At 45.0% G+C, this 23471-nt stretch overlaps 1 protein-coding gene across 1 annotated transcript; it reads left to right on the top strand.

Annotated features, from left to right (window-relative positions):
- Positions 1-1026: 1026 nt before the first annotated feature.
- Positions 1027-6739, top strand: LOC148141817 (uncharacterized). Its single transcript, XM_087977607.1, has 2 exons — positions 1027-1840; positions 6711-6739. The coding sequence occupies exons 1-2, from the start codon at positions 1192-1194 to the stop codon at positions 6737-6739; spliced, it is 678 nt and encodes a 225-aa protein (XP_087833733.1). The 5' UTR covers positions 1027-1191.
- The last annotated feature ends 16732 nt before the right edge of the window (positions 6740-23471 follow it).

Below are 23471 nucleotides of genomic sequence, written 5' to 3'. Positions count from 1 at the left end.
CTTGGATTGAACTCCATCTGTTATTTCTCCACCGTCCAGTCTATCTATATCCTCCTGTATTCTTTGACAGTCCCCTATGCTTTCTGCTATTCCACCAATCTTCATGTCATCTGCAAACGTACTGATCAGACCACCAATGCCCTCTCCAGATCATTTATGTATATCACAAACAACTGACCCCTGTGAAACACCACTTTTCTCCATTTCGAGAAACTCCCTTTAACTACAGGCCAAAGGGCCTGTACTGCACTGTAATGTTCTAACTACTACTCTCTGTCTCTTGTTGTTCAACCAGTTCTTTATCCACCTAGCTAGAACACCCTGCACACCATGTGAGTTCACTTTCTCCATCAGTTTACCATGAGGCACCTTATCAAACGCTTTACTGAAGTCCATGTATATGAAATCTACAGCCCTTTTTTCTTCTATCAACTTGGTCATTTCCTCAAAGAACTCGATTAAGTTGGTAAGGCATGATCTCCCCTGCACAAAACCATGTTGCTTATCACTGATAAGCCCATTATTTTCCAAATATAAATAGATTTTCTGTCTCAGAACCTTCTCCAGCAACCTTCTGGGTTCTGTCTGCGTGGGTTTCCTCCGGGTGCTCCGGTTTCCTCCCACAGTCCAAAAGATGTGCAGGGTCAGGTGAATTGGCCATGCTAAATTGCCCGTAGTGTTAGGTAAGGGGTAAATGTAGGGGTATGGGTGGGTTTCGCTTCGGCGGGTCGGTGTGGACTTGTTGGGCCGAAGGGCCTGTTTCCACACTGTAATGTAATGTAATCTAATCTAATCTAATCTAATCTTCCCACCACTGACGTAGGCTCACTGGTCTGTAGTCACCTGGAATATCCCTACTACCCTTCTTGTACAGGGGGACAATATGAGCAACCCTCCAGTCCTCCGATACCTCACCTGTGTTTAAGGATGTGACAAAGATCACATCCTTAAACCTTTAAATTGCTGCCTAACTTCTTATATTCTCTCCTCAGAGTGTTGTCCTTTTCCCTTCCTATGTAGCAAAAATTTACAGTGTGATGTAACTGAAATTATACATTGAAAAATTGATTGTCTGTTAAGCCGTTCATCTGTTAGAATAGAGCGGTAGTTTCACTTCTTTCATGTGTAAATCACAAACCTTTTTTTAAAAACGTTGCATTCTCGGGTTAGCTACAAAACTACACCACGTACATGCACGCCAAGAACAAAAAACTGGAGAAACTTGGCATTCTCACCAGTAATTGCAAAGGCCACCCTGGAACCACAGTAGACAACATTATCACTGCGGGGAAGTCTGTTATCAACTTATCGGACCACACCTTTCGACCGGAAGAGATTGAAGTCCTGAGTAGGGGTCTCAACTTCTGCCCCACCACCAAAATGGACCCGTTGGTTCTGGCAGCAGACACGGAGGAGTTCATCAGACGAATGAGACTCCGGGAATTCTTTCAAGGTGCCAGCAGTGACCCCAATGAGCCCACTGATGAACTGGAACAGTCATCACAGGGATCTGTAGAGGAGCAATCAAAGAATGTGTCAACTTGGACCCCACCGGAGGGCCGCTGCCCTGGGCTTGACATGTATGCTCAAACCGTCAGGAAATATATAAATGCCAGATTCATCAGGCATACCCACAAGGTAGAGCAAAACATCACCCGTTCACAGTGCAATGCCATCCAGGCTCTCAAAACCAATCACAACATTGTCATCAAACCAGCAGATAAAGGAGGAACCATTGTCATTCAGAATAAAACAGAATACTGCAAGGAAGTGTACCGACAACTGAACAACCAGGAACACTACAGGCAACCACCAGCTGATCCAACCAAAGAACACACCCGTGAATTAAAGACACTGATCAGAACTTTGGATCCAGCCCTTCAGAGTTCCCTACGTGCCCTCATCCCACGTACTTCTCATGTAGGCGACTTCTACTGCCTTCCAAAGGTACACAAAGCCAACACACTGGGATGTCCCATCGTGTCGGGCAATGGGACCCTATATGAGAATCTCTCCGGCTATGTGGAAGACATCTTGAAACCTATTGTACTGGGGATCTCCACCTTCTGTCGTGAGACTATGGATTTCTTACAGAAACTCAGCACCCACGGACCAGTCGAACCGGGAACATTCCTCGTCACAATGGACGCTTCCACACTCTACACCAGCATCCCCCACAATGATGGCATCGCGGCAACAGCCTCAGTACTCAACACCAACAACTGCCAGTCTCCAAACACCACCCTACAACTCATCCGCTTTATCTTTGATCATAACGTCTTCACCTTTGACAACCAGTTCTTCATCCAGACACATGGAACAGCCATGGGGACCAAATTTGCAACCTAATATGCCAACATTTTTATGCACAGGTTTGAACAAGACTTCTTCTCTATGCAGGATCTCCAACCAACATTGTACACCAGGTACATTAATGACATTTTCTTCCTCTGGACCCATGGCGAAGAGTTACTGATAAAACTACACAGTGACATCAACAAGTTTCATCCCACCATCAAACTCACCATGGACTACTCTTGACTATGTGTCTCATTCTTGGACACATGTGTCTCCATCAAGGATGGACACCTCAGCACCACACTCTACCACAAACCTACAGACAACCTCACAATGGTACACTTCTCCAGCTTCCACCCAAAGCATATTAAAACAGCTATTCCCTATGGGCAAGCCCTCTGCATACACTGGATCTGCTCAGATGAGGAGGAACGTGACGGACACCTGGAAGTACTCAAGGATGCCCTCACAAGAATGGGGTACGATGCCCAACTCATTGACTGCCAGTTCCGACATGCCACAGCAAGAAACCGTAATGACCTCCTCAGGAGACAGACACTTGCTGCAACTGACAGGGTACCCTTCGTTGTTCAGTATTTCCCAGGAGCCGAAAAACTACGCCATGTTCTTCACAGCCTGCAACACATTATCATGAGGGTGAGCATCTCGCCAAGACCTTCTCCACACCTCCACTACTTGCCTTTAAACAAACGCCAAACCTCAAACAGATCGTTGTTCGTAGCAAGCTGCCCGGCTCTCAGGACAACTCCATACAACCCTGTCATGGTGGACGCTGTAAAACGTGTCAGATTGTGGACAAAGATACCAGCATTATGCATGGGGACACCTCCCACCTTGTACATGGCAGGTACTCATGTGACTCAGCCAACGTTGTATATCTTATACGTTGCAGGCAGGGATGCCCAGAGGCATGGTACATTGGGGAAACCGAGCAAAGGCTACGACAACGGATGAATGGGCACCGCACAACAATCAACAGACACGAGGGTTCCCTCCCAGTTGGGGAACACTTCAGTGTTCCAGGACATTCAGCCTCGGACCTTCGGGTGACCATCCTCCAAGGTGGACTTCGGGACAGGCAGCAGAGAAAAGTGGCTGAGCAGAGGCTGATAACTAAGTTCGGTATCCATAGGGTGGGCCTCAACCGGGACCTTGGGTTCATGTCGCATTACAGATGACCACCATTGCACTATATACACACACAGATACTCCTACACACACACACAGGCACTCCTATACACACATACACATGGACACACAGACGCGCACACAGACACCCACACACACCCTTACAGACACCCACACTCACACATGCACCCCCTCACAGGCTTAAGACACTCTGCACTCACTACACACACACACACACACACACATACACTTTCTCACACTCACAACCCCCAACTCAGACAGACACACACAGACAAAGACCCACATGCACACGTATATTTTGTGGGGTGAATTTGTACTTGCACGGTTACATTGTACTTTGCTCAAAAACTGCATGAATTTATGTAAAACTCCGATATCTCACTTTTTCGATTAGAATCAATCTAAACATCAGGTCATAGACAGAGAACACGGGAGGCCAACACCTTCAACATATTGTCTAGCTATCACCATTGTTAAGAGCTAACCTGAGAATGCAACTTTTTAAAAAAAAGGTTTTGTGATTTACACATGAAAGAAATGAAACTATCACTGTATTCTAACAGATGAAAGGCTTAACAGACAATCAATTTTTCAATGTATAATTTCAGTTACATCACATTGTAAATTTTTGCTATAAATTCTGTGTTAGGATCGAGCCCTCCACTACCACCTGATGAAGGAGCGTTGCTCTGAAAGCTAGTGTGCTTCCAATTAAACCTGTTGGACTATAACCTGGTGTTGTGTGATTTTTATCTCTTTATAAGGCAAGCCCTCCAGTCCAGGCAGCATCCTGGTAAACTTTCTTTGTGCCCTCTCCAAAGCCTCTGTATCTTTCCTTTAGTAGGGCGACCAGAACTGGACACAATATTCCAAGTATGATCTCACCAGGGACTTGTAGAGCTGTAGCAAAACCTTGCAGCTCTTAAACTCGATACCCCTGTTTATGAAAGCCAAAACACCATATGCTTTCTTAACAACCCTATCCACTTGGGTGGCAACTTTGAGGGATCTACATACTTGAACACCAAGATCCCTCTGTTCCTCCACACTGCAGATCTTACAGTCTCTAGTTTCCACCTCATTGTCTTCTCTTCTGGTTCCCAGCCCCCTGCCACATTAGTTTAAAGCCTCCCCAACAGCAGTAGCAAAAACTCCCCCAAGGACATTAGTTCCAGTCTGGTTCAGGTATAGACTATCCAATTTGTAATAGTCCCACCTTCCCAATGTCCCACAAATCTAAACCCCCTCCCTCCTACACCATCCCTCAAGCCACATGTTCACTCTGCTTATTCTTTCATTTCTACCCTGGCTAGCACATGGCACAGGTAGCAATACTGAGATAACATCGTTGATGTCCTCCTCTTTAACTTCTCTCCTAGCTCCTTGAATTCTGCTTTCAGGACTTCATCTTATTTTTTACTTATATCATTGATGCCAATGTGCACCATGACAACTGACTGTTCATCCTCCCCTTTTAGAATGCTCTGCAGCCGATCGGTGACATCCCTGACCCGAGCATCTAGAGACAACATGCAATCCGGAGTCTCGTTTTTGGCCACAGAATCACCTATCTGCTCCCTTTACAACAGAATCGCCGATGACTAGGGCCCTACGAGTCTTTTTCCCACCCTTCCCAACAGCAGTGCCCACCACGGTGCCATGATCCTGGCAACTGCTGCCCTCCCCTGGTGAGCCATCTCCCCCAAAATAATATACCTGTTTTGGAGGGAGATGACCGCAGGGGACGCCTGCACTGCCTTCCTACTCTTTCTCTGCCTTTAGGTCACCCATTCACTGTCTCCCTCAGCAATTCTATCAGACCTTCAGATAATCCATGCACAATCATTGAGTCGCGACTGGTTTGGGAACTAAGACGATCAGTGAACTCCACTCGCTCTGGCTTGGTTTGATGATGTCCTCTAGGAGATAGTGAGGACTGCAGATGCTGGAGATCAGAGCTGAAAATGTGTTGCTGGAAAAGTGCAGCAGGTCAGGCAGCATCCAAGGAGCAGAAGAATCGACGTTTCGGGCATGAGCCCTTCTTCAGGAATGAGGAGAGTGTGCTAAGCAGGCTAAGATAAAAGGTAGGGAGGAGGGACTTGTGGGAGGGGCTTTGGAAATGCAATAGGTGGAAGGAGGTTAAGGTGAGGGTGATAAGGTGAGGGTGATAGGCCGGAGTGGGGGTGGGGGCGGAGAGGTCAGGAAGAAGATTGCAGGTTAGGAAGGCAGTGCTGAGTTTGCGGGTTGGGACTGAGACAAAGTGGGGGGAGGGGAAATGAGGAAACTGGAGAAATCTGAGTTCATCCCTTGTGGTTGGAGGGTTCCCAGGCAGAAGATGAGGCGCTCTTCCTTCAGCCATCGTGTTGCTATGGTCTGGTGATGGAGGAGTGCAAGGACCTGCATGTCCTTGGTGGAGTGGGAGGGGGAGTTGAAGTGTTGAGCCACGGGGTGGTTGGGTTGGTTGGTCCGGGTGTCCCAGAGGTGTTCTCTGAAACGTTCCGCAAGTAGACGGCCTGTCTCCCCAATATAGAGGAGGCCACATCGGGTGCAGCGGATGCAGTAAATGATGTGTGTGGAGGTGCAGGTGAATTTGTGGCAGATATGGAAGGATCCCTTGGGGCCTTGGAGGGAAGTAAGGGGGGAGGTGTGGGCGCAAGTTTTGCATTTCTTGCGGTTGCAGGGGAAGGTGCTGGGAGTGGAGGTGGGGTTGGTGGGGGGGTGTGGACCTGACGAGGGAGTCACGGAGGGAGTGATCTTTTCGGAACGCTGATAGGGGAGGGGAGGGAAATATATCCCTGGTGGTGGGGTCCGTTTGAAGGTGGCGGAAATGACGACGGATGATATGATATATATTGAGGTTGGTGGGGGGGTAGGTGAGGACCAGTGAGGACCAGTGATGTCTTCGTCAAGCATGGCCTCCATTTCCTTCTGGGCCTGTCTGGTTTTGAACGGATTAAGCCGACAGGGCTATTGTTTTATTGGAGCAGTATTCCCTACGTCTACTTCATGTACAATAGCATTTGTCCTCCCCATCTGATTCTTATATATGTCCTTATACTGCAGTAACAAATCTTTAAACTGTGTTCTATGCTCCTGAGACAGATAGCTTACTAACCTATCGCACTCAAGGACTTCATTTTTTAATCTATTTTGAAGCAACTCAGAATACATATCATCTGGATTTGATTCCTCACTCTGCGGAGCAGTAACTAATACCTGTTTCTCCAATTCTTTCTGTCTAGTATCATACGGTTTCAGCATGTTCACATGACATACTTGCTACCTTTTTTAAAATCTGACATTTTTACTAGATCGTTCACCTGACTCAACTTTTTCTCAATTTGATAGATGCCACTAAACCTGGCTTTGAAGGGATCTCCTATCACTGGTAACTGGTACTCGAAGGGAGTGAACTGAGTAGATTTATTTGGGCCATCTCTAATGGCAAACCATACAAATGGGATACCATTATCCCAGTCATTCCAATAATCCTGACAGTATGCTCTCAACAAGGTCTTCAAGGTCTGATGCCACCTTTCTAAAGCTCCCTGGGATTCAGGATGATATGCACTGGATTTAAAGTGCTGTATAACAGAGCTATCCATAACCTCCTTAAACAGCCTAGCAGTAAAATTTGACCCTTGGTCCAACTGAATACCATATGAAGAAAGCTACTAACTCCTCTATTACCCTTTTTGCTTTGATGCTCCATAATGGAATTGCTTCTGGAAATCTGGGAGACACCATCTATCATAGTTAACAAGTACTGGTTCCCAGTTTTAGTTCTCGGGAGGGGACCTACACAATCAATTATAACCCACGTGAAAGGTTCTTCAAATGCGGGAATCAGCAACAAAGGTGCTGGTTTTATTACCGCGTGTGGCTGACCTACCATTTGGCATGTAAGACTTATTTGGCAAAAGTTGACCACATCCTTGTATATTCCAGGCCAATAAAAAAGTTTTTGTACCTTAACCTGAGTCTTTCGTACCCCTAGGTGACCTCCTACAGGTAGTTTATATGTTACCCCTAATACCTCCTGTCTGTATGCTAGCGACAACACAATCTGGTGCATGTCGGCCCATTTCTCCTCTACACTAACCTGCCGTGATCTCCATTTCCATCTTAGGATTTTATCTTTCAGATAATAACCCTCCGGAATATTCTCTGCCTTCTTTTTAGAGTACACATCCACATATATGCATATCTTTTATTGTTTTGTCTTGCTGTTGCAAGTCTCTTAGACTTTCAGGACTAAACAGAAGTCTGACCCTCTGCTTGCTCAGGGTTCTCCTGCACCATTACATCAAACACGGTATCTGCTAACTGAACCTCCATTCCTTCATCTTTCTCTTTATTTTTCACTTTGTGCAGTGACTTATGATAGTGGGATCTGGTTACCAGAGTCTGGGAAAATACCAGGATATTTCTGTTTTTCCTCCTCAGTTTCTTGGTCTTCCTTGGGCTTTTGTTTTAGATTAGATTAGATTACTTACAGTGTGGAAACAGGCCCTTCGGCCCAACAAGTCCACACCGCCCCGCCAAAGCGCAACCCACCCATACCCCTACATTTACCCCTTACCTAACACTAGGGGCAATTTAGCATGGTCAATTCACCTAACCTGCACATCTTTGGACTGTGGGAGGAAACCGGAGCACCCGGAGGAAACCCACGCAGACACGGGGAGAACGTGCAAACTCCACACAGTCAGTCGCCTGAGGCGGGAATTGAACCCAGGTCTCTGGCGCTGTGAAGCAGCAGTGCTAACCACTGTGCCACCGTGCCGCCCAACTTGAGGCTTCTCCTCAACATCCTGCCAAATCATTCCCAAGAACAAATTGAATTTCAGGAACTGACGGTCTGTCAATCACTCCCACTGTAACTTCCCGAGTCTTAAGTTGGCACTCCAACCTGATCTTACATAGGGGAAGGCTAAATTTCTGTCCGTCTATCCCACAAATTACCACACTCTCGTGTAACAGTTCAGAAAGAATGTATATTCGCTCATCTCTTACTATCAACGACTGGTTAGTTCCTGTATCTTTCAAAATTATAACTCTCTGTCCTTCTCCCCTGTTCTTTCTGAATAAACTTTAACCCACAGAGACGAAATCTTTGTAGAGATCAGGTACTAACTCCATACCCAGCCCCTGCCTGGGCTGTGCACACTCCTGCAGCTCCTTGACTCTTCTTGGGATCTCCTTTACTCTCTTCACTAATGCCACTGGCTTAGCTTCTTTTGCCACATCTTTTCCCACAGTGCCTTTCTTTAACAACCAGCACTGTGACTTTATGTGTCCCACCTTCTGGCAGTGAAAACACCTTTTCCAGAGCCCTTCTGAAACCACTGGCACTGTAATTTTCTGTGGCCATTACAGTGAAAACACCTGAGGCCTTTCACCTCCTTTCCACCCTTTTGGGCTTCTTTTTTTATCCTGTGGTAAACTCTGACCAGTGCTCTCTACTCTTAGTTTCATCATGTCCCTTTCTCCCAACTTCTATCCCTCACAGGACGAAATTCTGGCTGGAAGCTTGTCTTATGCACCAACATGTACTCATCTGCTAATTCTGCTGCCCTTCTCACTTCCTGAACTTACTGTTCCTACACATGAATTCTTACTATCTCTGTAATTGATTTTTAAAACTCCTCCAGCAGAATAATCTCTCTTAGAGCCTTACAAGTCCTATCTATTTGCAAAGCACGCATTCATCGATCAAAATGACTATATTTAATTCTTTTCGAACTCAACATAAGTCTGACCTGGTTCTTTCTTTATGTTTCTGGATTGCTGTCTATATGCTCCTGGTACCAATTCATAAGCACTTAAAATAGCCTGTTTAACCTCTTCATAATCTCTTGACACCTCATCTGACAGTACGGCAAATACCTCATTAGCTCTGCCTACCCATTTAGTCTGAACTAGCATTACCCATAAATCCTTGGACCACTCCATCTGCCTAGCCAATTTTTCAAATGAAGTAAAGAAGGCTTTAACATCTTTTTTATCAAAATGTGGCATAGTTTTGACATATTTCTATATATCACTACTTTCTCTTTTAATCTCCATCCTGTTAACTTGACTTTGCTGACAAAGTCTCAAGTTCAAATTCTCTCTCTCTTTTTGTTCAGCTAAGAACTTTCTCTCTCTTTCTTTTTCCACTCTCTTTCTCTTTCTCTCTCTTTCATTCTCCCTCCCTTTCTTCTCTCTCTCTTTGCTCAGCCAAGAACCTTCTCTCTTTCTTTTTCCTCTCTCTCCTCTCTTTTTCTTTCTCATTCTCTCACCCTTTCTCTTTCCTCTCCCTCTCTTCTTTATCTTCTAACTCCATTTTCCTCAATTGTAATTTAAGTTTTTTCTACGTTTACTGCACTTGTCTGTTTCTTTACCACACCTAAGTGTTTGAGTAACTCCCTTACAATTTCAGCTTTACTTTTACCCCTGGTTAAACACAAATTTAATTGCTTTGCTAATTATAAAAGTAGGGCCTTTTTCTTTCCTTCTAAACTTTCTTGGCAAATTTGAGAATCATCTTCAAATCCCAGAACCTCTTTAGCAATTTTAAGAGCCATTTCTCTCACTTTTAATTTAATCAACCACAAGTTACCGAAATTAAACAAATTGTCTCACCTATGTTTTATTTAAAGATCTAGGACAATAACCTGCAAATGTTTAAATCTGCTGGGATTTTTTGTACCCCAAAATCTATTCAAATCTGTCTAAACTTGTTCAAATCCTGACAATGAGCCCCCAAACTGTTGCAACATGGGGTAAACAGAAAATAATTAACTAACAACTATTTACAACTCCTTCCTCTAACCTATCTTTCACCTACCCCTTCCACAATACTAGTCCAATAAAACTCCTGATTAAGATTTACAAAACAAAACTTCTCATCTCTAAACCACGCATCTTCGGGTTTGCTCTGTATTCCTGTCTTCTTTTTCTTCTTCTTGGGGATTCTGCTTCACAGGTTACTGATTGATAAAGGTATCTTTAAGAGAGCTATTCTCTGCCAAGCCATCTGGGCAGTTTGCAGATGTCGTTGGCTTGGCAGTTCTCCTCCCAACTGTTCAATTTTCCCCAGTCTTATACCCCCAAAACATTGGATCATGTCATTGGCTTTTACAGTTGTCAATATACTAAACTCAAACTGGATTGGAGTTTGGTTTTTTGGGGGGCATAATTTAAACTGATTGGCCTAATTCAAATCTGCTTTTTGTCTCCAGGCAATCAGCTACCCTAGCTACCCTAGTAGCTAGAGTGCATGTTATGTTGTATCTCATTGAGAACACTTGGTGCTGTCACTGGTAGCTTTTAACTCTTTTAAAGGTATAGTATACCCATATCTTCATAACACTTGTAGATGGTGTTGTACAGGCTATGGGGAGTCAGGAGGTGAGTTACTTGTCATGGTATTCCTAGCCTGAGTCCTGCTATTGTAGCCACAGTATTTATAAAAGCAAGTCCAATCAAGTTGTTGGTCAAGTGAGCATCCAGGATATTGATATTCAGGGATACAGTGATGGAGACATTATTGAATGTCAAATGGAGATTGTTAGATTGGAGATGGTCATTGCCTGGCACTTGTGTGGTGTGAGTGTTATTTGCCACTTGTCAGACCAAACCTGGATAATGTCCAGATCTAGTTGCTTTTGGACATGGACTGCTTCAGTATCTGAGGAATCACAAATGGTACTTAACATTGTGTAATTATTTTTGGCGCACCGACCTTTACACAGCTGAAGCTAAACGCCAGCTCGCGGACACCTCCTCCTGCCCCCTTGACCATGACCCCACCTCCCACCACCAAAAACCAACCAACCCAACCTGTAGCCCAACACTTTAACTCCCCCTCCCACTCCACCAAGGACATGCAGGTCCTTGGACTCCTCCATCGCCAGACCATAGCAACACGAGGGTTGGAGGAAGAGCGCCTCATCTTCTGCCTAGGAACCCTCCAACCACAAGGGATGAACTCAGATTTCTCCAGTTTCCTCATTTCCCCTCCCCCCACCTTGTCTCAGTCAAATCCCTCGAACTCAGCACCGCCTTCCTAACCTGCAATCTTCTTCCTGACCTCTCTGCCCCCACCCCACTCCGGCCTATCACCCTCACCTTGACCTCCCTCCACCTATCGCAATTCCAACGCCCCTCCCCCAAGTCCCTCCTCCCTACCTTTTATCTTAGCCTGCGGGACACACTTTCCTCATTCCTGAAGAAGGGCTCATGCCCGAAACGTCGATTCTCCTGTTACTTGGATGCTGCCTGACCTGCTGCGCTTTTCCAGCAACACATTTTCAGCTCTGATCTCCAGCATCTGCAGTCCTCACTTTCTCCCATTGTGTAATTATTGGCAAACATCCCCACTTCTAACCTTATGATGGAGAGAAGATTGTTGATGAAGCAGCTGAAGATGGTTGGGCTGAGGACACTACCCTAAGGAACTCCTTCAGAGATGTCATGGAGCTGAGATGACTGACTATCTTCCTATAAGGTATGGCTCTAACCAGCAGTGGGTCCCCTCCACCCCCCGTACTCATAAATTCTGTTTTGCTTGAGTTCCTTGATGCCACACCCAGTTGATTGCAACCTTGATGTCAAGGGCTGTCACTCTCTCCTCTCCTCTGGAACTCAGCTCTTTTGTCCATTTTTGAACCAAGGCTGGAATGAGGTCAGGAGCTGAGTGGCCCTGGTGGAACCCAAACTGGGAGTCACTGAGCAGGTTGTTGCTGAGCAAGTGCTGCTTGATGGCACTGTTGATGACCCCTTCCATCACTTTACTGATGTTGGAGAGTAGATTGATGGGGCGGTAATTTGCCGGGTTGGATTTGTCCTGCTTCTTGTGTATTGGACATTCCTGGGCAATTTTACAAATTGTTGGGTAGATGCCAGTGTTGTAACTGTACTGGAGCAGCTTGGCTAGGGGAGCAGCAAGTTCTGGAGCACAAGTCTTCAGTACTATTGAGGGAATGTTGTCAGGGCCCATAGCCTTTGCAGTACTCATTGCCTCCAACCGTTTCTTGACATTAGACAGAGGGAATCAAATTGGCTGTAGACTGATATCTATGAAGCTGGAGATCAGTGAAGGAGATGAGATGTATCATACATTTGGCACTTCTGGCTGAAGATTGCTGCGAATTCTTCAGCCTTAAACTTGCACTTTTATCTGTGTATCCCTTTTGTTAGTTCTCAAAAAAAGTGCCCGTTTGGACTTGTCAGATTGCTTGCCTGTGTGTGATGTTCCCTGATGGGCTATGATGCAGTTGTTTACTGGGTATTGGGGCAACAGTTGCGTGGAGTCCAAGAGGGCGTTAATTAGGATGTAGCTAAGGACAGGTGAACAGTTCGATGAAAGTGATGGAATGGGGACGTACATGTGGAGAGAGTGTCAACAATATTGGCTTTTTGTCGTGGGCTGCAGGGCTTTGTGGACACTGTTATATTGTTGATGATTGGCAATGCCATTTCACCTCCCAAAGGTGAAGCAAGTGCAAGGACTGTCAGTCTTTTGGTGAACATCCAGTGGGAGGCGAGTTGTTCTGGAAATAGCAAGAGATAAGAAAACTGGATATGGGGATGCCAAAGGGATGGGGATGTGGTTAATGAGGTGCATTTGGCAAAAAATGACATAATAACTCACTTGGACTTGCAGCAAGAATCCCTCCAAAAATCTCAACACAACTCACACTTGGCCAAAAAATATTAGATTCAGCTCACAATCTTAATTGAGCCACATTGAGAGCATCATCTACATTAGCCGTGCCCCCAACTCTACCTTAGAGTAAACCTTCACTGACTTCACCTCATAATAAAGATCAGTCTGAAATATTTTCTATTTTTCTGATTTATTGAACTACTTCTGTACTTGGGAAAGTAAAATGTTGCTGGCTAGAACCTTGAGCCACTCCCTGAGAACATCTTTCCTGTACTGACCTTCTAACCTAATGACCTCTGCAAACCCGAACATACAACTGCCTCTCCCTTCATTCAAGTCTTCAATCTATATCATGAACAGAGCTCAGGAATAGCCACTTATCACATCCAGGCAGAATAGTTTATCCCCACTCTCAGTCTACAAATGCCCAGCCAATTTCCTAACCAAGTGGAAGTACACTCCTTCATTCTGTGAGTTCTCTGTTTTGTAACCTGCCCTGCAAACCAGGAACTTAACTGGAGTTTCATTATCAATACATGAGCTACAAGAGCAGGTAAGAGACTAGGAATACCACAGCAAGTAACTCACCTCCTAACTGCCCAAAGTCTGTCCACCATCTACAAGATACAAGTCAGGAATGTGATGGAATACTCCTCACTCGTCTGGATGGGTACAGCCCCAATAACATTCAAGAAGTTTGACACCATCCAGGATAAAGCAGCCTATTTGATTGGCACCATAACCACAAGCATTCACTCCCTCCTCCACCAATGCGCAGCAGTAGCAGTGTGTACTATCTACAAGATACACGACAGAAATTCACCAAAGACAGCACCTTCCAAATTCATGACCACCTCCATCTAAAACAACAAAGGCAACAGATATATGGAACACTACCACCTGAAATTTCTCTTCCAAACCACCCACCATTCAAGACTTGGAAATATATCACCATTCCTTCACAGTTGCTGGGCCAAAGTCCTGGAATTCCCCTCCCTAATAGCATTATGAATCTACCTACACCAAGTAGACTGCAGCAGTCCAAGAAGGCAGCTCACCACCACCTTCTCAAGGGTAAAACGGAGACGGGCGATAACTGCTGGCCAGTCAGCGAGGTCCACATCACATAAGAATTGTTTTAAAAACTCCTTCTGAAACAGCCATTGCCTTGATGATGAAATTGACAGACACACAGAATCTGTCACTGTGTCAGATAACAATGTGGCAAAGTGGTGCACGCTGGTGGTCAGTGATAGTTGGCATTTGCCAGAAGTACAGGAGGTGATAATTGGAACTGTTTCCTGTTTATTTCGATTTGTGAGTGAGGAGGCTCGTTGGCCTCTTTTTAAAATTTTTATCTGTTGCACATGAAGGCGGAGCTAACTGAATCTATTTGTGAAGAGGTTATAGTTTGAAGATTATTGGTTGCCGTGACAAAGTTGGAACAACCTTGTTAAATAAATGAGTTCCATTATATTCTAATACAATGAAATGGATGGATTTAGCTTTATAATTTGTTTGATCAGATACATTGTGTTCAAAGATGTTTGTCATATTTGAATCCTCTATTTAGAAAGAATATGTGAAGAGCTGTTGTAAGCGTTCAATTCTATCGCAGTGATCCAGAGAATTGAAACTTAACTTAATTAATCTGGGATAAAAGGAATGTTAATCGCACCAAAGTTGCAAAATTGTTAAGTACAGAGGTAACTAGATTATCCAAAGAACACAGCGGGGAGTATTTCGTTTGGTTAACCGAATGCTGGATAATCGATGCCGGATAACCATAGTTAGCCAAGCATCGGGACCTTGCGATCTTGTTCAGATGATCCGAAGTTTGGTTAATTGAATGCCAGATAATCGAGGTTCACAAATGGTCTCAGCCAGTCTGGCCTGATGGCCTGTTAGTGGATGAGTTGGAGCCAGTTTTCACATACTTATATTTGGAGAGATAGACATTTATTAACATGCACCTCTTAACCCAGTGACACTCCCACTTAGAACATTCCAATTCAATTAGCCGAATGGTCAATTAACCTTTAATCGTTCATAAAATAATTCATCCTTTCTAGTTACAGTGGTTATATTTAATACAGCATAAGTGAAATTTGACACAAACTGAGGGTTCACCAGTTAATATTAAAGCACCACATTATTACCATTCTGCTCAGGACAGAGGCCTGGTCTCCATATAATTATTTCCTGGTTGTTTCAGTCAATGCAGCAGCAACAAGTGTATGTCCCCAGCCAGCCTCGACCTTCTGTGAGACAGCTCTGTCTGCAGGATGGTCCTATATTGTGAAGCTGTGCTGTGATTTTATGAAACCACAAGAATTAGAGTGGGTAAATTTATCCACTTAAATTTGATTTTAAAGAACAAATCTGCAAAGGGCTTTCTTGAGGCTTTGATACAGAGCAGAGACATCCATGTTCAATGTCAGCACATTCCTGGCAGAATTAGGGGAAGTTACTTTTGAGGATATAAATGTTCTGTCCCTTGAACAGTTAAAAGATTTAGTGAGAGTTTTGGAATTAGAATTTTGCCAATAGCCAGAGAGCCCAAAAGTTTAAAAGTGCTTACCCAATGGTTTTCAACTGGAAACTGAGGAAAGTGAAGCCTGAGCCACTGATACTGAGGTGTGTAGTGGAAGAGAGATTAAAATTTGAGTGGTGGAAATTAGCACTTTACGCAAAAAAGGAATGGCAAACAGAGAGAAAGGGAGAAAAAAGCAAGGAGGGAAATAGAGAATTTCAGGAAAATAGCAGGAAAGGAGTTTGAACTCAGATAGTTCAAGCTGAGGAGCAAGAACTCTACTATGTCCCATGAACACATTATTCGCTCAGACTTAAGGGCAGAGGAAATTTGGTTAACTCATTTAATTCCTAAATTTGAGGATGCAGAGGTAAAAGCTTTCTTTAGCTCCATCAAGCATGTGGCACAGCTGTTAAAGTGGCACAGCTGTTAAAGTGGCAGTCCAGTATTGGCCCTTTCTACTGCAGGGTAAGCGCTTGGGGAAAGCTCCCTCTTGCCTGAGCCACTGATACTGAGGCAGTAAAAATGTCTATTTAAAGAGCACACCAGTCAGTGCCTGAGACTTATCATCAAAAATTCATAACCTCATGAAATGGCCTGGTGAGAAATAGCTGGAATTTGAACAGCTCAAGCGTATGGCCAGTGGGCACGGGGACTTAAGGCAGAGGCAACTGACAAAAGTCTTCTTGGACTAATTGTCCTCCCATCCCCTTCCGAATAAGAATGCTCCTTGGGGTGTCTGGGTCCAAGCAGGCAGCGTCATTGGCTGCTGAGCTGAACCACAAAACCCTTGTTCCTGAAGAAATCCTCCACACAACCAACTGGAAAGGATTGAGGTGGGAGAGTGAGCACCAATGGTAGAGAGGGAAGTCCTGAGTGCTCTCCTCAGGACCAAAAGGCTGGTGCTGAATTGAAAACTGTGGCCAAGTCCTTCTGTTTTATCTTCTGGAAGTCCAGATATCGGCTGAAGGCTATGGGGAAAAACAGTGGGATTTATTAGATTTATTATTTCTCTTTCAGAGCATATGCACCTCATGCAATGAATGGAAGACTGTCAGAGACTGTAACAATCCATGCTATGGCTCTCAGTGTGGCTTAGATTCCTCGTAAAGATACTCCAAAGAACGTCAATGAGGTTAAACAAATCCCTGAGAGTAAACGGGATTTTGTATTGAATAGAAATATGGCTACATTTCCCCGAGGTGAGGCAAACAAGGCCATAGTGATACTGAGTGATATCAGAACCAGCCAAACTCTATTGCCTGATCTTCTCATCAGAGAGTCCAGTGAGTTCTAAGGTGCTACTGAAAGGGATTGATGGAGGGAACATACCCATTTCCCTCACTGGCTGCACCCTGAGACCGACTTTAGGTTGGATCAGTGATGATAGGAGTTGTCCCCAATCTGCCTGAGGATGGGATCGACCTACTCTTCAACAGTGATTGGGTGGGATCAAAACACCCCCAGTGATCGACCAGGCAATGGTCCAATGAGGTACCAGATGGAAATATTGCAGATGGCTTATCAGATTCCGAAGGCTGGGAATGTTGGTAAAGGCAAAACCCACACCCACATCAACTGGCATTATTCCTGGCCACAGCCTCACAAGGAGGTAGTAAGGGAACCTGCCTCACCTGTAGCATGTGGAAGAATCCCAAACTGCAATAAGACCGGCATTAACATTCTCAGGTTGGCTTTACGGAAACCATTCAGCAAGGTGTTAGTGAACTGTGTCAAACTCAAATCAAAGTGTGGGGGACGTGGGTGTGAACAGAACCTCCTTGTCATCGATGGGCTTGCCAGTTTCCCAGACACTGTTCCCTGAGAACCATATCTGCTAGATTGGTGTGAGAGAATTGACCCAATTGGTCAGCCAGAATGGTCTGCCCACTGACACCCAATCAAACCAGGGCTCCAATTTCATGTCCAAGATATTCCTGGAAGTTGTAGATAACCTGAATGTGACCCAGTGAGGTCTTCAGTGTATCTCCCACTAATGGGCACTAGAATAAAACATTGGCACTCAAACAAAATGACAAGAGCACACTGCCACAATGATCCCCATGATTTGGAGGGTCTTCTTCCACTCACCTCGTGGGATTCACCCAATTGGGTCCACCAGGTTTACTTCATTCGAATTAGTTTATGGCACCAAATGTGAGGGCCTCTGAAAGACAGGATTTTAGAAAACAAGTTGTAAGTGTCCATGTTAGACCTACACAGCAGAAAGTGTGGGCCTGTAGCCTGAAAACACCTGAAAATCTCCCAGACAGTGATGAAACAAAAGGTAGATAAACATTTAGCCAGGAGACCCATGTTTTCATGCTCCTGACCCTATTTACACCAATATTGTGTGACCCCAAAAGGTCGCCAGTACAGAATAGCAAAAAAGTTTGGGAAAGTGAAATATCTGATTGAAACTGTAGATTGGAGTTAAAAAGCAACAGTTCTGTCATGTTAAAATGATAAATCATTACCCACCGCCAAGGGAACAAGCAGGTAACAGTCTGTCTCATTGCAATACCTAGAGGACGAGGCTAGTAATGGAGAGGAATTTGAAGGAGACATTGATACGGCCCACATTGAATCCTCTACTGCCTGAATAACCATCACAGATAAGCTAGAACATAGACACATTACTTATAGCCTAGGTCATTACAGCAAACAAACTAACAGGACTGCTCACTGCACTCAGGGCGCTTATGCAGAAACAAGCTCGGCTACACCATCCCAACTCAAAATATGATGGAGCTGTAAGAGAGGTCCCTCCCATCAGGCAACATCCTTATCAGCTTGGCCCAGAAACGCTGGCTCAGGGCCACACAGAGAATAACTTTCTCCCAGAGAATAACTACAGGCTAGGGAACTAATGAGTAGATTGGGTGGCACGGTTCCTCAGTAGTTAGCACTGCTGCCTCACGTTGCCACGGACCCTGGTTTGATTCCCACCTCAGGCGACTGTCTGTATGGAGTTTGCACATTCTTCCAGTGTCTGCATGGGTTTCCTTCAAGTGCTCCGGTTTCCTCCCACAATCCAAAGATGCGCTGGTTAGGTGAATTGGCCGTGCTAAATTGCCCATAGTGTTCAGGGATGTGTAGATTAGGTACATTAATCAGTGGTAAATATAGGATAATAGGCTAGGGGAACGGGTCTGGGTGGGTTACTCTTCAGAGGGTCAGTGTGGACTCATTGGGCCGAAGGGCCTGTTTCCACGCTGTTAGGATTCTATAGAGTGTAGCAGCAATAGTGAGAGCTCCCGTTGTCCTGGTGTCCAAGCAGGACAGCTTCATAAGGGTCTGCATTGCCGACTGAAAAGTTAATGCAGTGACTGGAGCCAACTCCTTCCCAATACCCAGTTGGAAGATTGTGTAAATAGGGTCAGTAAAGCAGCATGTGTTGTATCAAGATAGATCTATTCCAGGAATTCAGGCAGACTCCCCTGATTTCCTAAGTGATGGAAATCTCTACCTTTGTAATGCTGCATGGGGTGTACTCGTGTCAGGTAATGTCAATCAGACTCTGAAGTCTCCCGGGCACCTGCCAAAGGCTGATTAACCAGATTTACCCGAAAGCATAATTTACTGAGACCTCCCCGCATACTGTGACACTTGGGAAACATACCGAGAGTCCTCTTTGAGAGAATATAGTCAGCTGACCTCAGGGTCAGTCAGGTCAGGCAGCATCCAGGGAACAGGAGAATCGACGTTTCGGGCATAAGCCCTTCTTCAGGAATCCAGCAACACATTTCCAGCTCTGATCTCCAGCATCTGCAGACCTCACTTTCTCCTCAGGGTCAGTCAGTTTGCTAAGGTCCAAGGGACTTGTCTAAGAGACACAGTGGGTCAAAGGTCCAGAACTATAGCCCCTAGAGTTTGGAAAAATAAGGGGGTATCTGATACAAACTTATAAAATGTTAACAGGACTAGATAGGATAAATGTAGGAGGGATGCTCCCAATCATCAGGGGGTACAGAACAAGGAGTCACAGTCTAAGGTTTGGCCATTTAGGACTGTGATGAGGAAACATTTCTTCACCCAATGTGGTGAGCCTGCAGAATTCCCTGCCATAGAAAGTGGTTGAGGCCAAAATATTGAATGGTTTCAAGAAGGTGTTGGATATAGTTCTTAGAATTACAGGAATAAAAGCTTGTGGGAGGAAATGGGAGCAGGGTGCGGAATTGGATGATCAGTCATGATCATATTGAATGCTGGAGGCCTGCTCTCACTTTCTATGTTTGTATGTACTACCCAGCACTGCAATCAATAGCATAGTTCCCCATTCCCACAGCAAAACCAGAAACCATACATGAATGGGTTCTACAAAAAGATCATTCCAAACTTCAGCACACCACTGACAGTGATACTACAGAAAACAAAGGCTGACTGAGAAATGCCAAACAGCTTTTGGAAAGGCGAAAACCATTTTAATAAGTGAGGCTGTGCCTACAGCTCCAAACTTTAACCAAACATTGGAAGTAACTATCAATGTGATTGACCTTGGGATTGGGGCTATCTTCCTTTGGGTAAGTGAATCCTGAATAGAGAGACCAATTGGGTATTTCTCCAAAGGTCTAAACAAGCATCAGACATGGTCCTCCACAGAAGAGAAGGAAACCATTGATTTATTACTGGTTTTCAAACACTTGGAGACACACCAGGAGAAAGTGAGACCTGCAGATGCTGGAGATCAGAGTTAAGAGTGTGTTGCTGGAAAAGAACAGCAGGTCAGGCAGCATCCGAGGAACAGGAGATTCAAAGTTTCATCTTGCCTAAAACGTTGATGCTTCTGATCCTTTCTACAGACAAAAGAATGGAGAAACAATTGCAGTGACTGTCAGACAAAGTCCTGTGTGGGACTCATGGAATGTTACACCCATGGGAACATTAAGTAAATTTCAAAAAAAGAGAGAGATTTAACAGGAAGAAGTAACAAAGGGGCTGACTATCTCTCCACACTCAGCAGAAAACCAACTCTTACAGCCATTCTATTGTGTTATGCCCTTTTAGGATTATACAAAAAAAACAGTTAAAACAATGTTTAAAAACTGACTGAGGTCCTGATCTGTGGGTGTGCATGAGAGAAGGTGTGTGAGTAAACTGGAGAATTCCTTCCAGGGGTAATGATGTCTCTGATCGTGTTTTTGGATCCTTGTGGGGGAGGGGGAGCAGCTCCGAGTCATGGTCCACATAGGCACCAGCAACATAGGTAGGAACAGCGATGGGGATTTAAGGCAGAAATTCAGGGAGCTAGGGTGGAAGTTCCTCCTGCAGAATATGGGAGGTAAGGGTCACTACTAGTATCCCTTCTGACTGCATCTGCGGGAAGTGCACCCAACTCCAGCTACTCAAAAACCCCGTTAGGGAAGTGGAGCTGGAGCTGGATGAACTTTGGATGATTCAGGAGGCGGAAGGGGTTATTGAAAGGAGTTACAGGAGTAGTCACACCTCAGGTACAAGAAAGTTGATGGGTTACCATCAGGGGATGGAAAGGGTACCATCAGGGGACGGAAAGGGAACCAACAGACAGTGTAGGGATCCCCTATGGCCGTTCCCCTCAACAAATATACCATTTTGGATACAGTGTGGGGGGGGGAGGTGAACGACTTACCAGGGGTAAGCAGTGAGACACAGGTCTCTGGCACAGAGTCTGTCCCAGTTGCTCAGAAGGGGAGGGGGGGGGGGGGAGAGAAGCAAAGCATTAGTCATTGGGGACTCCATAATTAGGGGGACAGATAGGAGGTTCTGTGGGAACGAGAGAGACTCCCGGTTGGTGTGTTGCCTTCCAGGTACCAGGGTACGTGACGTCTCAGATTGTGTTTTCAGGATCCTTGAGGGGGGAGGGCAAGCAGCCCCAAGTTGTGGTCCACATAGGCACTAATGACATAGGTAGGAAGAGAGATGGGATTTAATGCAGAAATTCAGGGAGCTAGGGTGGAAACTTAGAGCTAGGACAAACAGAGTTGTTATCTCTGGTTTGTTGCCCGTCCCACATGCTAGCGAGGCAAGGAATAGGGAGAGAGAGGAGTTGAACACGTGGCTACAGGGGATCGTGCAGGACGGAGCGTTAGGATACCTGGATAATTGGGGCTCTTTCTGGGGTAGGTGGGACCTCTACAAACAGGATAATCTACACCTGAATCAGAGAGGTACCAAGATCCTGGGGGGGATATTTGCTAATACTCTTCGGGAGGATGGGAACTGAGATTGTAGTTTGAGTATACAGTAGGTTAAGAGTAGGGAGGTCTGAAATAAGGGTTCAGGGTCACAAGAGGGCAGCGGCAAGCAGGAAGGTAGTTTGAAGTGTGTCTATTTCATCGCCAGGAGCCTCTGGAATAAGGTGGGTGAACTTGCAGCATGGGTCGGTACCTGGGACTTCGATGTTGTGGCCATTTCAGAGACATGGATAGAGCAGGGACAGGAATGGATGTTGTAGGTTCTGGGATTTAGATGTTTCAGTAAGAACAAAAAAGATGGTAAAAGAGGGGGAGGTGTGACATTGTTTATCAAGGACAGTATTACTGTTGCAGAAAGGACGTTTGAGGACTCCTCAACTGAGGTAGTATGGGCTGAGGTTAGAAACAGGAAAGGAGAGGTCACCCTGTTGGGAGTTTTCTATCAGCCTCTGAATAGTTCCAGAGATGTAGAGGAAATGAAAGCAAAGATAATTCTGGATAGGAGCGAGAGTTACAGGAGTTCAACTTCCCAAATATTGACTGGGAATATTATAGCTCAAGTACTTCAGATGGGTCAGTTTTTGTCCAATGTATGCAGGAGGGTTTCCTGACACAGTATGTAGGTAGGCCAATAAGGGGTGAGGCCTCATTGGATTTGGTACTGAGTAATGAACCTGGCCAGGTGTTAGATTTGGAGTAGGTGAGCATTTTGGTGATAGTGACCACAATTCGGTTATGTTTACTTTACTGATGGAAAGGGATAGGTATACACTGGAGGGCAAGAGCTACAGCTGGGGGAAAGGCAACTATGACGCAATTAGACAAGATTTAGGATGCACAGGATGGGGAATGAAACTGCAGGGCATGGGCACAATTGAAATATGGAGCTTATTCAAGGAACAGCTACTGAGTGTCCTTGATAATTATGTACCGAGAGTAAGATTAGATCCAATCAAGGACAACAGTGGGAAGTTATGCGTGGAGTCAGAGGAGAGAGGAGTAGTGATAAATGAATATTTTTGGTCAGAATTCACACTGGAAAAAGACAATGTTGTTGAGGAGAATACTGAGATATGACTAGACATGATTGAGGTTCACAACGAGGAGGTGTTAGCAATTCTGGAAAGTGTAAAAATAAATAAATTCCCTGGGCTGGATGGGATTTAGGCAAAAGTGAGGACTGCTAATGCTTAAAATCAGACTCTAGCAGCATCCGAGGAGCAGAAAAATCAGGACTGACGAAGGGCTTTTGCCTGAAATATTGATTTTCCTGCTCCTCGGATGCTGCCTGACCTGCTGTACTTTTCCAGCACACTCTAATCTAGATGGGATTTATCCTAGGATTCTCTGGGAAGGCAGGGAGGAGATTGCCAAGCCTTTGGCTTTGATCTTAATGTCACCATTGTCTAGAGGAACAGTACCAGAAAACTAGCAAATGTTGTTCCCTTGTTCAAAAAGGGGAGGAGAAACAACCCTGGTAATTATAGACAAGTGAGCCTTACTTTGGTTGTGGGTCACATGTTGGAAAAGGTTATAAGAGATAGGATTTATAATCGTTGAGAGTGGAATACGCTGATTAGGGAGAGTCAACATGGGTTTGTGAAGGGGAGGTAGTGCCTCACAAACCTTACTGAGTTCTTTG

This window comes from Chiloscyllium plagiosum, unplaced genomic scaffold (genome assembly GCF_037043375.1).
Source record: "Chiloscyllium plagiosum isolate Xiang-an unplaced genomic scaffold, Cpla_swu_hap1 HiC_scaffold_32, whole genome shotgun sequence".
Taxonomy (NCBI): Eukaryota; Metazoa; Chordata; class Chondrichthyes; order Orectolobiformes; family Hemiscylliidae; genus Chiloscyllium; species Chiloscyllium plagiosum.
Note: the sequence above shows the minus strand (reverse complement) of the source record. Positions and strands in the feature narration are given on the sequence as shown.